Here is a 17,930-nt window from a genome sequence, read left to right as displayed (position 1 = left end):
GAAAGGAAAAAATAGAGTATAAACAGAAAATTGGCCAGGTGCAGTGGCTCACGCCTGTAATCTCAGCACTTCGAGAGGCTAAGGTGGGCAGATCACTTGAGGTCAGGAGTTAGAGACCAGCCTGGCCAACATGGTGAAACCCCATCTCTACTAAAAATACAAAAATTAGCTGGGAACGGTGGCGCACACCGGTAGTTCCAGCTGCTTGGGAGCCTGAAGCAGGAGAATCTCTTGAACCTGCAAGGCAGAGGTTGCAGTGAGCCAAGATCATGCCATTGCACTCCAGCCTGGGTGACACAGTGACACTCCGTCTCAAAAAAAATAAAGAGACACAGAAAATTACATAACATATATGCCTCTAATTAAGAAATATGTACATTTACCAAAATAGGCATAATTAATAAGATATAAACATAATCATGCTAGGCACGGTGGCTCGCACCTATAATCCCCGCATTTTGGGAGGCTGAGGCAGGAGGATTGCTTGAGCACAGAAGATGACTCATTCCCTTTTGCCTTATTTCCATCATAAACTAGGTCCCTGATCTCCTTGGCTGGCCCTGGACTCTTGCCCAGAATCCATCAGCAATAAATCCAAGCCCCCAGCAAGATCACTTCTGTCCACCCAAACCTTTGGTCACCCTTATGTAGCATTGTGGGAGTGCACATGGCCTTTTCATTTCAACCGCAGTGCCTGCCTTGACCCAGCCTGTCAACATGGTTATTTCAGAGTGACTCTCAGGGATGCTTCCTGGTCTTTGGGGCAGAATAGATGTCGTGGGAGGCTAGGAGGGCCTGACTGTCCAGCCGTGCTCCTCAACCTATACGGTGCCCAAGGTTGGAATTAAAATTTGGGAAAACTTCCCACCTGCAGTTAAGCATGGTTTTTAAAAAACAGGTGAACAGCATGAAGGAGCTGTACCTGCTGATGGAGGAAGAGGAGATAAACGCTCAGCATTCTGATAACAAGGCCTGCACGGGAGACAGCTGGACCCAGAACACGGTGTGTTTCCAGCCCCTTCGCGGTCCTGTTGTGTCCATTCATTCCTTTGTCTGCTCAGTGATCAATTCCTACTGCTTTCTCTGACCCCATTCCTGGACACTGGAGTTGCAGAAGGTTATTGCCTGGTCATCCCAGGGCAGTAACAGAATCCAGATGATGGACTGTGGGGTCATAAGCAAGACAGCAAGTAATTCTCTTTGCAGTATAGGGGACAGCATCACAGTGAAGGGGTCATGGATGATGGGTTTTGAAGGATGTATAGGAGTTTACCTAATAGAGAATGGGGACTATTCTGGACCAAGAGAACTGTGTGTGCTAAGGTGTGGCAAGGTGTTTTGGTATTGAGTATGGCTTGGGAGGTACATGGTGAGGGTAAGGACATCAGGCTAGAGGCATCTGAAGAGGGGCCTTGTGGTCTAGGGTCAGGAACCTTCAAATCAAGCCATAAGTCAGAGAGAACAGTGTGGTCCGGATCCCAGGGTCACACACGGTAAGCTGGGGTAGGGATGGGAAATGAGAGCATGGGCCCAGGAAAGAAGATTTGGGACCAAGTCAGGCAAACTGAGGGAGTCTGCATGAATTTGACCCCACACTGGCCTGCGTGTGTCAGAGAGGATCCTGAGTGAGGAGAAAGACCCACGGCCCAGACGCTACAGAGCCTTGAAGAAGCCAGATGATTCAGCTCAGAGTTAGGCTGAATAATTATTATTGTAACTGCAGGGTTTTTTTTCTTGGTGTCAGATTTGGGACTCATGTCAGCCTAGGAGGTAGCCAGGGCTGGGCTTGTCATTCCCATGTTATGGGTGAGATGACCTAGAGAGGCCGTGGGACTTGCCTGAGGCCTCGTGGAGTCCCAAGCTGGACTCCTAGGTGAGTTCTCTGAGCCCAGATTCCCCCCCCTACCCGCCGAGGCTCTTGACTCAGGTTTTGCCTTCTGTCTGCAGCCCAATGAGTACATCAAGACACTGGCCGACATGAAGGTGACGCTGAAGGAGCTGTGCTGGCTTCTCCGGGATGAACGCCGTGGTCTGACGGAGCTTCAGCAACAATTTGCTAAGGCCAAGGCTACCTGGGAGACAGAGCGGGCAGAGCTCAAGGGCCATACCACCCAGGTGAGCCCCCCACCTGTCAGAGGCCTCTCCCCTCTCACCCAAGCCTTTAGCTGTCAGATCGGAGTAGGATGCCAAGGCCATGCTCCTAGAGGAATAAGAACCCCTTTGCTTCACCTGTGGCCCAGAGAGGGCAAGAGACTTGCCTAAAGTCACACAGCAAGGGTATCAGAAATGGTGGGGAATGGGAGTCACGGGGGAAGGGAAGGAAGGTGAGGGATTGCACCCTGGGCTCACAGGTGAGGCTGGCGCGCACCCCCACTGCCTGCTGTCCTCATTTGCTCCTTCCTTTCCTCATAAACACTCCTTCAGCCCCCACTGCCTGGCTCTGTTTTGCTCCCTCCACTCAAACTGGGGGCCCCCCGCAACTCCCCAGTGTGCCCAAAGGAGCTTTAACCAGGAGCCCTGGGGGTTTGGGTTTGGGGTCTGCTGTGCGCCTGAGGCTGACTTGCCGCCTCCTTTGGCCTGAAGAGTGAGAGGGTAGGCTTCCTCCCACTCGGAGAGAATGCTCTGACCCCACAGCTCGGGCTCCAGCCTCTTCCATCCAGCCTGCCCCTGCCGCAAACTGTCTTCCCAGGCAGCAGCAGCCTCTGGGAGGCAGGCACTCCGATGGTCTCTGCTGGACGGGTGACAAAACTGGCACAGATGAGTTAAATTTATCTCCCAAGGTCACCCGGCTAATAAGTGGCAGACTGGCCCTTGCTCCCCCAAACCTCTAACCCCTGGCTCCCTGTGACCCCAATTCCACCTCCTTTTTTATTTATTTATTTATTTTTTTGAGACAGAATCTCACTGTGTCACCCAGGCTGGAGTGCAGTGGTGCAATCTCGGCTCACTGCAACCTCTGCCACCCGGGTTCAAGCGATTCTCCTGCCTCAGCCTCCAAAGTAACTGGGATTATAGATGGCATACCACCACACCCAGCTAATTTTTGTATTTTTAGTAGAGATAGGGTTTCACCATGTTGGCCAGGCTAGTCTTGAACTTCTGATCTCAAGTGATCTGCCCACCTCGGCCTCCCAAAATTCTGGGAGTACAGGCGTGACCCACCATGCCCAGCCCCAATTCCACCTTCTTCCCACTGCTCACAGTCTCCTGGCTGCTTCCTGGGGCCACTACTCTCCCCTCCTAACCCTCTCTGCAGCTCTCACAGCTCCCTCCATCTGCACTGTCCACTATACCTGCTGCCCCTAAAGACCTGGGCATTTCAGGTGCTCCTCCCACCAAGAACCTGACCAGCCCATGGGGGTTAATGCGGGGCACTGAGTCTAAAGGTTGCACATTCCCCTTCCTGCCACCCTGAGGTCTGAGGCCAAGAAAACCATCTTGCTGGAGTGACCACTAGTAATCTTGCAGAGTTTTCATGAGGATAATGACATCATACCTGAAAAGCCCACAGCAGAGCTTGGCTTATAGAAAGAACTCTTCAAACCCTTATTGTGTGGAGGGGTTAGGGGTTAGTTCTGAGTGGGGAGGACTAAGCTGGGTTAGTCCCTGGTGAGGGGTCTTCTGAGGGACCTCTCCCCTTTTCCCCTGCTGGCACCTGGGAGGGAAGGAGAGAGGAGGGCCGAGAGGAGTGGCCTCCTGCTGCCAGCTGCTCAGTCTGCTTCTTTCCGCAGATGGAGCTGAAGGCGGGGAAGGGGGCTGGGGAGCGGGCAGGGCCCGACTGGAAGGCAGCCCTACAGAGGGAGCGTGAGGAGCAGCAGCACCTCCTGGCTGAGTCCTACAGCGCTGTCATGGAGCTGACGCGGCAGCTGCAGATCAGCGAGCGCAACTGGAGCCAGGAGAAGCTGCAGCTGGTGGAGCGGCTGCAGGGTGAGAAGCAGCAGGTGGAGCAGCAGGTGAAGGAGCTGCAGAACCGCCTAAGCCAGGTGAGGCCCACCCCTGTCAAGCTACTTCCACCCGCAAGGGAGAGTTGCTACAGAAATGATTCAGAAGCAGGAACTCCTTCAGGTATAGCTGGATCTAGGTGCTCATCCAGTGAGGTCTGGCACAGCATCTCCTTCGGGTATAGCTGGATCCAGGCACTTAGAGAATGCAGTGGGAACTAGATCTTCCTTTCTGCCTCTGCCTGTCAGGCCTGCTTTCCTCTGTGTTAGCTTTACTCTTAAACAAGCTGTTCCCAAATATGGCCACCATTAGTTTCATGCTCATATCTTACAGCTTAGCAAGTACAGTGGATTGGCCAGATATGGGTCATGTGCCCATCCCTGGAGCCTACCCAAACTCAGGAACCAAGAGGGAGGAACTAAGAGTGGTTCCCATGGGAAAATTGGGAGGCCTTCAATCAAAAGAAGGAGGAAAGGAAAAGCAATCATTGACCCTCACTCCCCATTATAGTTCACTTCATGCAGCCAGCCGCCACCTACCATATGCTGCTCTGCTCCACTCTTGATTTTGACTTTTCCCTTCCTTTCACTTATATTTTTATTTACTTATTTATTAGAGTGCAGTGTGCACGCTTGGCTCACTGCAGCCTCCGCCTCCCAGGTTCAAGTGATTCATGCGCCTCAGCCTCCTCAGTAGCTGGCATTACAGGCGTGTGCTACCACGGCTGGCTAATTTTTACGTTTTTAGTAGAGATAGGGTTTCACCATGTTGGCCAGGCTGGTCTCGAACTCCTGGCCTCAAGTGATCCTCCCGCCTCAGCCCCCCAAAGTGCTACGATTACAGGCGTGAGCCACCATGCCCAGCCTTACTTTTATTTTATTTTTTTAAATTAATTTATTTTTTCTTTGAGACAGTCTCACTCTGTCACCCAGACTGGAATGCAGAGGTGCGATCTCGGCTCACTGCAACCTCTGCCTCCCGGGTTCAAGCAGTTCTCCTGCCTCAGCCTCGCGAGTAGCTGGGACTACAGGCGCTTGCCACCCCACCCGGCTAATTTTTATTTTTAGTAGAGATGGGGTTTCACCATGTTGGCCAGGCTGGTCTCGAACTCCTGACCTCAGATGATCCGCCCACCTCGGCCTTCCAAAGTGCTGGGATTACAGGCGTGAGCCACCGCGCCTGGCCTTACTTTTAATTTTAATCACATAAACCAGGACTTCATCTTTATATAAGGTCCAAATATTACAAAGGCATATTTCAACCTACTCCCTCCATTTCTTGTCATTTTTTGTTAATTAAAAAAATTTTTTTAGGCCAGGTGCAGTGGCTCACAGTAAGAAATGGGGTCTTACTGTATGGCCCAGGCTGGGCTTGAGCTCCTGGTCTCAAGCCATCCTCCTACCTCAGCGTCCCAGGTAGCTGGGCCTTTCTTGCTATTTAAATTTATATTTACAGGGTTTTGTTCGTTTGTTTTAAAATCATTAATCAAGTTGTAATGTCCATTTATTTATACTTTGCCTCTTTCCTGGAGAGCTGTTTACAAAAGAGTACGGAGGCCTTCCTCATTCAGTGTGCCTGGTGCCTGGTGTTCCCAGTGTGGAGATACTATGATTTGTTATCTACAGTGATTAAATCTAGATTGTTTCCAGTTTTTCACTATTGAAAGTTGTGACCTGAAGCTGGATGTGGCAGTGTGCGCCTGTAGTCCCAGCTACATGGGAGGCCGAGGTGGGAGGATTGCTTGAACTCGGGAGATCAAGACTGCAGTGAGCCGTGATTGTGCCACTGCACTCCAGCCTGGGCAACAGAGTGAGACTTTTTTTTAGATACGAAGGTATCTAAAAAAAGAAAAAAAAGTTCAAGTTGTGCCTCAGTGAACATCTCCACACATATATTTCTGCACACGCATAAATATTTCAGTAGGATACATTCCTAGAGGTTAAATTGCTAAATCCAAGGGCATAAGCATTTATAGTTGATAGTAACTGCCAGGCTGCCTTCTAGAAAAGCTTTGCCCTTGTACCCTCCCACCAGCTGCACAGTTAGAAGGACGAGAAGGCCCTTTTTGCTTCATCTTTGCCAGTTGCTGTGATTACCAGTCTTTGAAACGTCTGCCCAAATTAGGGTGTGAAATGCTATCTCATTGCTTTACTTTGCATTTCTCTGACTTACTGAAGGTGAGCATTTTTCATGAGTTTATTGATCTTAGGTATTTCCTCTTCCTAATGTTCTCTCAGTACTTCAACAGCCCTACAAGGTCACGTTCATGAAACCCCTTTTTCAGATGAGGAGACAGAGGCAAAGTGATTGGCCCAAGGTCATAAAGTGAGTAAGGGAGAGGACCAGAATCTGGCAGAACTCCCAAATCTGGAAAGTTCCTGGTCCTGGGCCATGCCCACTCTCCTGCAGGGACAGAGCTCCTGTGAGGTTCACACCTGCTAGGAGCCTGTGCTTGGGGAGTGCAGGATGGCAGGATGACTAACAAGTTCCAGAACAATCCAGGTACCATGTGGAAAGCAGGTCAGATGCATGCATCTGTTTGCACCATCAAGCCAAATTCCTGTTTGTAAAAGAATAATTCCTTCTTATTTTATTAACAACAAAATATTTCTAAATTTCTAAATATTCTAAATTTCTAAAATGATTTTGAAATTATGAAACAAGCTTCGTGTCATCCCTGGGGGACATATCAGCCCACAGGCATGTCTTGTCAGCTCATCAGGGCACAGATTCCATGTCCTGCTGTTGTTTTCACATCAGGGACTTGCCAGCCCTCTAGCCTCTTGTGTCTCTCTGACATTCCTCTTCCTCCTGCACTTTAAACCAAATCCCCCAAAGCAGCATTCTTTACACTGGACTGACGATTAAGCCAGACTGGTGAAAGTAGCAGAGTGGCTGGTGGGAAAGAGCTTCTGACCAGGAGTCCCCAGTCCTTACCTGGCTCCACCAGGTACAACCCCAGTCAAGTCACCTCTGATCTCTGGGCCTCATCTGTAAAATAAAGATGACCATACTTGGCCGGGCGCGGTGGCTCAAGCCTGTAATCCCAGCACTTTGGGAGGCCGAGGTGGGTGGATCACGAGGTCAGGAGATCGAGACTATCCTGGCTAACATGGTGAAACCCCGTCTCTACTAAAAATACAAAAAAAAACTAGCAGGGCGTGGTGGCGGGTGCCTGTAATCCCAGCTACTTGGGAGGCTGAGGCGGGAGAATGGCGTGAACCCGGGAGGCGGAGCTTGCAGTGAGCCGAGATCACGCCACTGCACTCCAGCCTGGGAGACACAGCGAGACTCCGTCTCAAAAAAAAAAAAAAAAAAAAAAAAGATGACCATACTTGACGTTCTCATTTTTCAGGGCAGCTATGGAAATAAAGTGAGATAACCACAAGAATCAAAGTGCTTCCTAAGCCCACCCTTGTCTGGGGCTTGGTTTGATTCTGTGGTCTTCATCTGTCATTGCTGTTCACTGATGTTAGTATTATTTCCCCCCTCCCTTCTTTTCCCTCCCTCCCTCCCTTCTTCTTCCTTTCTTAGTTTCTTTCTTTTCTTATTTTGAGACAAGGTCTTGCTCCGTCACTCAGGCTGGAGTGCAGTGGCACCATCTCAGCTCACTGCAAGCTCTGCCTCCCAGGCACAAGTGATCCTCCCACCTCAGCCTCTCATGTAGCTGGGAGCACACTCTAACACGCCTGGATAACTTTTGTGTATTTATTTACTTATTTATTTTTGAGATGGAGTTTCGCTCTTATTTCCCAGGCTGAAGTGCAATGGCACAATCTTGGCTTACCGCAACCTCCGCCTCATGGGTTCAAGCGATTCTCCTGCCTCAGCTTCCCGGGTAGCTGGGATTACAGGCATGCGCCACCACACCCGGCTAATTTTTTGTATTTTTAGTAGAGACAGGGTTTCTCCATGTTGGTCAGGCTGGTCTTGAACTCCCAACTTCAGGTGATCCACCTGCCTCGACCTCTCAAAGTGCTGGGATTACAGGCGTGAGCCACCATGCCCAGCAACTTTTGTGGTTTTTTTTTTAGACATGGGGTTTCCCTGTGTTGCCCAGGCTGATCTTAAACTGCTAGGCTCAAGTGATCCTCCCATCTCAGCCTCTGGAAGTGCTGGATTACAGTTGTGAGCTGCCACACCTGGCCTAGTGTTATTTTCATTGTTGCCCTGTTTGTCTCATGTTGGGTTTCTAAGAAGCAAAGCTCTAGACATGGATTCAAGTACAAGTAAGGTGACCAACCCATGCCGGCTTGCCTGGGACTGAGGGCATTCCCGAGACTGTGACTTTTAAAACTAGAATAGTCCTAGCCGTAGCCTCCTAGTTTTTTTTAGAACTGAGGGTTCTGGGACATGGGACTTTCAGTACAAACACTGAGAAAGTCCTGGGCAAACCAAGATGAGTTGGTTACCCTGTGTGCAAGTGATTTGTTAACGGATGGAGCCAGGATGGGGAAGGGGAAGAAACCATGTAAGATACGCTTTCAGATGAAATCTGCCCTTGGCCTGACCCCATGATGTGCCCAGGAGTATAAACAGTAAATCACCCCACAGTTTAGTCCACCTTAAGGCAAGGGGTCCACCTTTAGGGCCAGTCTTCTGGACCCCTGTCTTTGTCCGTCATTGGCAGTGATTGGGTCCTGGTTACCCAAGGCAGTCCTCCAGAGAAGGCTGTAGTGCCAGATGGTACAGATGGAGTCACCAGCAATGGGAAGTGCTACACTGTTGTTACGATCATTCACTCAGTCAGCTGCCCGACCTCTTCTCTCAGTCTTGATCCTCTCATCTGCCAAATGGAAATAACCACAGGAACACCTACCATACACAGTTTCTGTGAGAATTAAATTAACTAATGCAGCTGGACGCAGTGGTTCATGCCTGTAATCCCAGCACTTTGGGAGGTTGAGGCGGGTGGATCACCTGAGTCAGGAGTTCAAGACCAACCTGGCCAACATGGTGACACCCCGTCTCTACTAAAAATACAAAAATTAGCCAGGCAAGGTGGTGCATCCCTGTAATGCCAGCTACTCTGGAGGCTGAGGCAGGAGAATCGCTTGAACCTGGGAGGCAGAGGTTGCAGTGAGCTGAGATCGTACCACGGCACTCCAGTCTGGGCAACAGAGTAAGACTCTGTCTCGGGGAAAAAAAAAAAAAAAAAAGTTAACTAATGTGTGCATAGGAGATGGGTTCCATCACAAGCCACCTGGAGGTGATGGACCTCCAAGAAGGGAGGGAAGCAGAGGCCCCTCAAGGCCCAGCGGGAAAGAGTGCTGGGATCTGTGAATGATGGCCACTGTGGATGGAGCAGTGGGGGTGCCTGGATCTTACATTTGCCACTCTGATTGGATGTGGCTGCTGCTTAGCTGGTCTAGCTGTTCTGTGAATTGTGCAATGAATTCACATAGTAATGGCTGTTCCTATATTAGGTATAATGACATCTAGAAGGATCTCTGCAAGTAATTGCTTTTATTATCATTTTCCAAATCCACCAGGCAGAGGGGCGTGCTCTGAGCTGCTACCCACTGAGAAGGTGGCCCCTGGTCCATGATGTAGGTTATGTGGGCTGCAGAGTAGAGTCTGGGGAGTGGCTTTGCTTAGAGCGGGGTTCTGCTTACTAGCTTTGCCCATTACCGACCCACCCTCTCTGCCCTTGCCCAGCTGCAGAAGGCTGCCGACCCCTGGGTCCTGAAGCACTCGGAGCTGGAGAAGCAGGACAACAGCTGGAAGGAGGTGAGTGGGGCGGCTGCTGCCATGTTATCTTGGCCCCTGGCTATACCATAAAGGTCCCTGCTCGTGGGGGACATGACAGAAGTTGCTAACCCTGTCTCACAGGTCACACCCTTGCACCTTGGGCCCCTCAGCCCTAGAGTCTGTATCTCATGGTTCCTGCCTCAAAAAAAAAAAAAAAAAAAAAAAGACAAAGAACACCCAGGGACTGGGCTAAGTGAGGGAGTAGGGTTGAGGAGGGAGAAGACAAGCCCACCGCCAGCTGAGCAGGGGCCACTGGATGCTTTGTTGCAGTCACCACATTTGGATTAAATTCTAAGTAGTCCCTTTCCTTGGGTGGGTCACTCTTGGAGCTCTGATTGGCCCAGCCTGGATCACATTTGGTGGAGGAATTAGATGCAATGGAGCCAGAAACTGACCATGCTAGAATGATGACATCGTTCCTGCTCTCCAGATGAGGAGATTCAGGCATTGAGGTCCGGGCTGGTCTCGCGTTCCACGCCCTTAGTGCTCTCGTGGCCGGAACTGACCCTTCCTGTCTCTCCTCCTTGACAGACACGCAGTGAGAAGATCCACGACAAGGAAGCTGTTTCCGAAGTTGAGCTTGGAGGAAACGGGTTAAAGAGGTGCTTGCATCCTGGTCCCCCGCTCTGCCTCTCTGTCCCGCCCCACAGCCTCACCCCTCTTTGCTCCCTGCTGGGCCCTGCACTCACTCTGCCTGCCTTTGCTGCAGCCCTGCCCCGCCCCTTTGCCCTCTTCCTGCTGCCACCCTCCCCGCATCCGAGTTGGGAGAGCATCGGGATATGGTTTCTCTGGAACCTGAACCACGCAGGAGCTGGAAAGCTTGGGGCAGTGGGAATTCCAGGCTGCTGCATGTTGTTTGAGTCTGGGAATGGAACACAGGTGGAAGCAAACCATTTAGCTCCTCTTGGGATTCTTTTCTCCTGTCTCTGGAGTGAGGAGAGTCGAGATGGACCTCCATTCCTGGGATTATTGAGCAGCATCCTTTGGGCCCAGCCCTGTGCTGTGGCCAAGGAAACCCCTACCCCAAGACTGTAAGGACCACGTCTCCACTGTTAGGAAACCCATGAAAGGAGTCAGGGAAACAGAACCCCCAGCTGCCATCAGACCAGCCCAGAAGCAAGGCAGGCAGGACAGGCTGGAGCCAGAGGGCCAGGTTTGAATGCCAACCCTGCCAGTTCTAGCTCTATGACCTTGACCTTGAGCAGTACTTCCCATCTCTGTCTAGTGGGGATGATATGAGCTGCCTCTTGGAGTTCATCAGAGTGGTCTGACATATGCATTTCCATATGCCTGGCATGTTCAGTGATTCAGGCAATATGTGTGCCAGGAGCTTCATGGCGTCTTAGTTTGGGTTCCCCCATAAGCAAACTCTGAGACAAGGATTTAAGTGCAAATGGTTTATTTGGGACAGAATTTCAGGAAACACTTGGAAGTGAGACAGGGAAGGGAAGGCAGCCAATAAAAGGAGCTTCATCCAGGTTATCCCACGGGCAACTGGAGTTCAGGCTGTCGGAGGAACTCAGGGAGCCAGAGTAGAACGTGCAGCTTAGAGTCATCCCGCCCGAGAAACAAGGAGGCTGGGGCACTTGTTCACCATATCCCACCTATTGTTTGTCGAGGGCTGTGTTTAGGGGCATTCACTCCTTAACTCTGTGCTATTTCTAGCTTCGGTTTGGGTTGTTGTTTTTTTTTTGAAATGAAGTTTTGCTCTGTCTCCCAGGGTGGAGTACAATGGCACGATCTTAGTTCGCTGCAACCTCTGCCTCCCAGGTTCAAGCGATTCTCCTGCCTCAGCCTCCTGAGTAGCTGGGGTTACAGGCGCACACCACCACGCTCGGCTAATTTTTGTATTTTTAGTAAGAGACAGGGTTTCACCATCTTGGTCAGGCTGGTCTCAAATTCCTGACCTCAGGTGATCTGCCTGCCTCAGCATCCCAAAGTGCTGGGTCTAGCTTCTTCTATGTGGAGGACAGCCAAGTATGATCCCACAGGCAGAAAAAAAGCCATCAGGTAGAGAATGGTAGAGTATGCAGTTCAGAGTATGCAGTTTTAGGTGTATAGGTGAAAGTACAGAGAGAGGCCAGGTGCAGTGGCTCATGCCTGTAATCCCAGCATTTTGAGAGGCAGAGGCAGGAAGACTGCTTGAGGCCAGGAGTTTGAGACCAGCCTGGGCAACATAGGGAGACCCCCATCTCTACAAAAATTTTTTTAAAAATTAGCCAGGCATTAGGCTGGGCGCGGTGGCTCATGTCTGTAATCCCAGTACTTTGGGAGGCTGAGGCAGGTGGATCACCTGACGTCAGGAGTTCCAGACCAGCCTGGCCAACATGGAGAAACCCCGCCTCTACTAAAAATATAAAAATTAGCCAGACGTGGTAGTGCACGCCTGTAATTTCATCTGCTCCAGAGTCGGAGACAGGAGAATTGCTTGAACCCAGAGGGTGGAAGTTGTAGTGAGCGGAGATCATGCCACTGCACTCCAGCCTGGGTGACAGAACGAGACTCTGTCTCAAAAAAAAAAAAAAAAAAAACATACAAAATTAGCCAGATATGGTGGTGTACCCCTGTAGTCCCAGCTGCTCTGGAGGCTGAAATGGGAGGATCACTCGAGCCCAGGAGTTTAAGGCTGCAGTGAGCTGTGATATCACCACTGCATTCCAGCCTGGGTGACATTTCAAGACCTGTTTGGGAAAAAAAAAAAAAAGGAAAGAAAGAAAATGCAGACAGAATGTGGGGCTGGGCACCAACAACATCTTCTACAAGAGGTGAACAAGACAGTCTTGGTCTCTGCCCTCGCGCAGCACACGGACCAGGGTGGTAGACCAGAGTGTGTCCTCAGTGTTACTTCCACTAATAACCACGTTTTCTCCTGCCCTTTGCAGAACCAAATCTGTTTCCTCCATGTCTGAGTTTGAAAGTTTGCTCGACTGTTCTCCTTACCTTGCTGGCGGAGACGCCCGAGGCAAGAAGCTGCCTAACAACCCTGCCTTTGGCTTTGTGAGTTCTGAGCCTGGGGATCCAGAAAAAGACACCAAGGAGAAACCTGGGCTCTCATCGAGGGACTGCAACCACCTGGGTGCCCTGGCCTGCCAGGACCCCCCAGGGAGGCAGATGCAGCGCAGCTACACAGCTCCCGACAAGACGGGCATCCGAGTCTACTATAGCCCCCCGGTGGCCCGGCGCCTGGGAGTCCCTGTGGTTCATGACAAAGAGGGCAAGATCATTATCGAGCCCGGCTTCCTCTTCACCACAGCCAAGCCCAAAGAGTCGGCTGAGGCTGATGGGCTGGCTGAGAGCTCCTATGGTCGGTGGCTCTGCAACTTCTCACGGCAGCGCCTAGACGGAGGCTCAGCCAGCAGCCCCTCAGCAGCCGGGCCTAGCTTCCCAGCGGCCCTGCATGACTTCGAGATGTCAGGCAACATGAGTGATGACATGAAGGAGATCACCAACTGCGTGCGCCAGGCCATGCGCTCCGGCTCGCTGGAGAGGAAAGTGAAGAGCACGTCCAGCCAGACGGTGGGCCTGGCCAGTGTGGGCACACAGACCATCCGCACGGTCAGCGTGGGCCTGCAGACCGACCCACCCCGCAGCAGCCTCCACGGCAAGGCCTGGTCACCTCGAAGCTCTTCACTCGTGTCTGTGCGCAGCAAGCAGATCTCCTCCTCCCTGGACAAGGTCCATTCACGCATCGAGCGGCCCTGCTGCTCCCCCAAGTATGGCTCGCCAAAGCTCCAGAGGCGGTCTGTGTCCAAGCTGGATAGCAGCAAGGACCGCAGCCTGTGGAACCTGCACCAGGGCAAGCAGAACGGCTCGGCCTGGGCCCGCTCCACCACCACGCGGGACAGCCCTGTATTGAGAAACATCAATGATGGACTCTCCAGCCTCTTCAGTGTGGTGGAGCACTCAGGGAGCACGGAGTCTGTCTGGAAACTGGGCATGTCTGAGACGCGGGCCAAGCCCGAGCCTCCCAAGTATGGCATTGTGCAGGAGTTCTTCCGTAATGTGTGTGGCCGGGCACCAAGCCCCACCTCGGCAGCAGGAGAGGAGGGCACCAAGAAGCCAGAACCCCTCTCCCCAGCCAGCTACCATCAGCCGGAGGGTGTGGCCAGGATCCTGAACAAGAAGGCAGCCAAGTCGGTCAGCAGCGAGGAGGCCAGACTCACCATGCTCCCCCAGGTGGGGAAGGATGGTGTCCTCCGGGACGGAGATGGAGCCGTGGTCCTTCCCAGTGAGGTAGGTGGGTGGGATCTGTCCTTTCTCTTGGTAGGTGGAGTTAGTATATAAGGTCCAAGCTCTTTGGGTTTTTAAGTTCAGAAGTATGGGCTGAGGCGGGTGGATCACCTGAGATCAGGAATTTGAGACCAGTCTGGCCAACATGGTGAAAACCCCATCTCTACTAAAAATACAAAAATTGGGCCGGGCGCGGTGGCTCAAGCCTGTAATCCCAGCACTTTGGGAGGCCGAGACGGGCGGATCATGAGGTCAGGAGATCGAGACCATCCTGGCTGACACGGTGAAACCCCGTCTCTACTAAAAAAAATACAAAAAACTAGCCGGGCGAGGTGGCGGGCGCCTGTAGTCCCAGATACTCGGGAGGCTGAGGCAGGAGAATGGCGTGAACCCGGGATGTGGAGCTTGCAGTGAGCCGAGATCTGGCCACTGCACTCCAGCCTGGGCGGCAGAGCGAGACTCCGTCTCAAAAAAAAAAAAAAAAAAAAAAAAAAAAACAAAAATTGGCCGGGCGTGGTGGCGTGCACCTGTCATCCCAGCTACTCGGGAGGCTGAGGCAGGAGAATTACTTAAACACAGCAGGCGGAGGCGGCAGTGAGCTGAGATTGTGCCACTGCACTCCAGCCTGGGTGACAGAGTAAGACTCCGTCTCAAAAAATATATATATATATTTTTATATATTTTTATCTCTATATATGTATATAGATGTTTATATGTTTATATATACATATATAGAGATAAAAATATATAAATATATATAATATAAATATATTTTTATAAATATATAATATATAAATACATATATAAAATATATAAATATATATTATATAATATATATAATATATAAATACAATATAAACATATATTTATATTATACTTATTTATATATAAATAGATATAAATAATATAAATATATCTATATGTTTATATCTATTTATATATCTTTATATATATATAAATAAAATAAAAATTCAGGGATATGGCCATGTGTCCCAGGAAGTTCTTATGCTGGTCTGGGGATAGAGTTGGAAGGTCCCAGACCTGGAACAACACACACTTGATGGTCACATGGTCTGAATTCCAAGAGACTAGTGAGCATGGCTTAACTAGTAGCTTTTGCACCACCCATCGGAGACTGCCAGCATCCTCTCCAGGGAGGGGGCGTTACTGCTCTCCTGCAACCCGGTGGTGTGTTGGAGCCAGCTTGTTTGGCTTGTGGGAGCCAATTGTCAGCATCACTGTGGTTCTTTGTTTTTTGTTTTTCTGTTTTTTGTTTTTTGTTGTTGTTGTTTTTTTTTTTTTTTTTTTTTTTTTGAGACGGAGTCTCGCTCTGTCGCCCGGGCTGGAGTGCAGTGGCCGGATCTCAGCTCACTGCAAGCTCCGCCTCCCGGGTTTACGCCATTCTCCTGCCTCAGCCTCCCAAATAGCTGGGACTACAGGCGCCCGCCACCTCGCCCGGCTAGTTTTTTGTATTTTTTTTAGTAGAGACGGGGTTTCACCGTGTTAGCCAGGATGGTCTCGATCTCCTGACCTCGTGATCCGCCCGCCTCGGCCTCCCAGAGTGCTGGGATTACAGGCTTGAGCCACCGCGCCCGGCCTGTTTTTTGTTTTTTGAGATGGAGTTTTGCTCTTGTATCCCAGGCTGGAGTGCAATGGTGTGATCTCGGCTCACCGCAACCTCTGCCTCCTGGGTTCAAGTGATTCTCCTGCTTCAGTCGCCCAGGTAGCTGTGATTACAGGCATGTGCCACCACGCCCGGCTAATTTTGTATTTTTAGTCGAGACAGGGTTTTTCCATGTTGGTCAGGCTGGTCTTGAACTCCCGACCTCAGGTGATCCGCCCACCTTGGCCTCCCAAAGTGCAGGGATTACAGGCGTGAGCCACCGCGCCCAACCGCATCTCTGTGTTTAACATGACCTTGGTACCTTGAGATTGGCCACAGTGGGAGGATTTACAGCATAAAAATTAGTAAACACTACAAATCTGGGCTCCTCCTGTCACTCCTGGAAAACTAATTGTTAAACATTAGCGGACATACCCCCACCCCCATCAAGACTTCACACCTAAGTGCTCATTTTTCCTCTGAGAATCTTTTGCTGCACACCCCATTCCTGCTATCAATTTCTTATAAGTTAGTTAGTAAACCTTATTTAAATGTTAGTGAGCATTATTTGAATGTTAGAATGTGCATAAGTTAACTTTGTAGAAAGGGAAGGAAATGTATTTGAAGGTTAGCATATTTTACAAAACCCAAGAGTAGGATCCTAATGACCTCAGCAGCTTCTCCCTGTCTTCCTCTCCTCTCTCTTAAGCTTCACCCTCTCTGATATCATATTCCTCCTTTTTCTCTCTTTCTCTCTCTGTTACATTTGCACAAGGACAGGGTGGGCTGTCCCAGCTCTGGCTTTATAACATTTTCCAGTTCAAGCCCCTAGGAGACACTGACACAAATCCCTCTCCCAATTCTACATTTCTGAAAGAAGGAAACTGATTGGTGCATCTAGAGGCAAGTGTACCCCTTGGTCCAGTCAGCTGTAGCTGGGAGTGGTACCATGTGGTCTGCTGTGGACTCAGTGGGGGCACAGAGACATAAGAAGGGCTATGTGTGGAATGGGCTGTGATGGACTTAAACATTCTACTTTTCTATTATTGTACATTTAGGTGGTTTCTAGTTTTTCCCTATTGTAAATAATGCTGCGGTATAGGCCGAGGGCAGTGGCTCACCCCTGTAATCCCAGCACTTTGGGAGGCTGAGGCAGGCGGATCATGAGGTCAGGAGATTGAGACCATCCTGCCTAACATGGTGAAACCCCGTCTCTACTAAAAATACAAAAAAAAAAAAATTAGCTGGATGTGGTGGCGGGTGCCTGTAGTCCCAGCTACTCGGGAGGCTGAGGCAGGAGAATGGCGTGAACCCGGGAGGCAGAGGGTGCAGTGAGCTGAGATCGTGCCACTGCACGCCAGCCTGGGCAATAGAGCGAGACTCCATGTCAAAAATAATAATAATAATAATAATACTGTGGTGAACATCTTGGTACAAAATCATTTTTTTACATTTCAGACTATTTCCTTAGGTGTAAGTTGCAGAAATGAGATTAAAGGATGAAAGAATAGGCCGGGCGCGGTGGCTCAAGCCTGTAATCCCAGCACTTTGGGAGGCCGAGACGGGCGGATCATGAGGTCAGGAGATCGAGACCATCCTGGCTGACATGGTGAAACCCCGTCTCTACTAAAAATACAAAAAACTAGCCGGGCGTGGTGGCAGGCGCCTGTAGTCCCAGCTACTCGGGAGGCTGAGGCAGGAGAATGGCGTAAACCCGGGAGGAGGAGCTTGCAATGAGCTGAGATCCGGCCACTGCACTCCAGCCTGGGCGACAGAGCGAGACTCCGTCTCAAAAAAAAAAAAAAAAAAAAAAAGGATGAAAGAATATAAATGTGGCCGGGCGCAGTGGCTCATGCCTGTAATCCCAGCACTTTGGGAAGCTGAGTTGGGCGGCTCCAAGGTCAGGAGTTCGAGATCAGCCTGGCCAATATGGTGAAACCCTCTCTCTACAAAAATTAGACGGGTGTGATGGCGGTCGCCTGTAGTCCCAGCTACTCAGGAGGCTGAGGCAGGAGAATCGCTTGAACTCAGGAGGCGGAGGCTACAGTGAGCCGAGATGGCACCACTGTGCTCCAGCCTGGGTGACAGGTGAGACTCCGTCTCCACAAAAAAAGAATATAAATGTTTTAAAGTTATTTGTTAAATACTGCCAAATTGTTTTTCAAAAGTGTGCCATTTCTACAGCCTCCAGCAGTGTGTGGCGAGTGCGTTACTTTTCTATACTCTCAGTCAGCTGGCTGACATTTTAAAACATCTCTTAAATATTTATTCCTTTTTTGGCCAGGCACAATGGCTCATGTCTCTAATCCCAGCACTTTGGGAGACCGAGGTGGGCAGATCACTTGAGCTAGGAGTTCAAGACCAGTCTGAGCAACATGGTGAGATCTCATCTCTACATTAAAAA

General features: G+C 50.4%; 1 protein-coding gene across 2 annotated transcripts in view; it reads left to right on the top strand.

The window, feature by feature from the left end:
- MTCL2 (microtubule crosslinking factor 2) overlaps positions 1-17,930 on the top strand; it is a 91,348-nt gene that overhangs the window by 58,568 nt on the left and 14,850 nt on the right. For both annotated transcript variants that reach the window (XM_005568939.5, XM_065523112.2), the window contains exons 9-14: positions 899-1,003; positions 1,948-2,115; positions 3,732-3,983; positions 9,601-9,672; positions 10,225-10,295; positions 12,576-13,926. In XM_005568939.5, coding sequence (XP_005568996.3) covers positions 899-1,003; positions 1,948-2,115; positions 3,732-3,983; positions 9,601-9,672; positions 10,225-10,295; positions 12,576-13,926 — 2,019 coding nt within the window. The remainder of the gene's footprint in view (positions 1-898; positions 1,004-1,947; positions 2,116-3,731; positions 3,984-9,600; positions 9,673-10,224; positions 10,296-12,575; positions 13,927-17,930) is intronic.

The sequence above is a fragment of the Macaca fascicularis genome, chromosome 10 (genome assembly GCF_037993035.2).
Source record: "Macaca fascicularis isolate 582-1 chromosome 10, T2T-MFA8v1.1".
NCBI lineage: Eukaryota > Metazoa > Chordata > Mammalia > Primates > Cercopithecidae > Macaca > Macaca fascicularis.
This window is presented reverse-complemented; position numbering and strand designations above follow the sequence as displayed.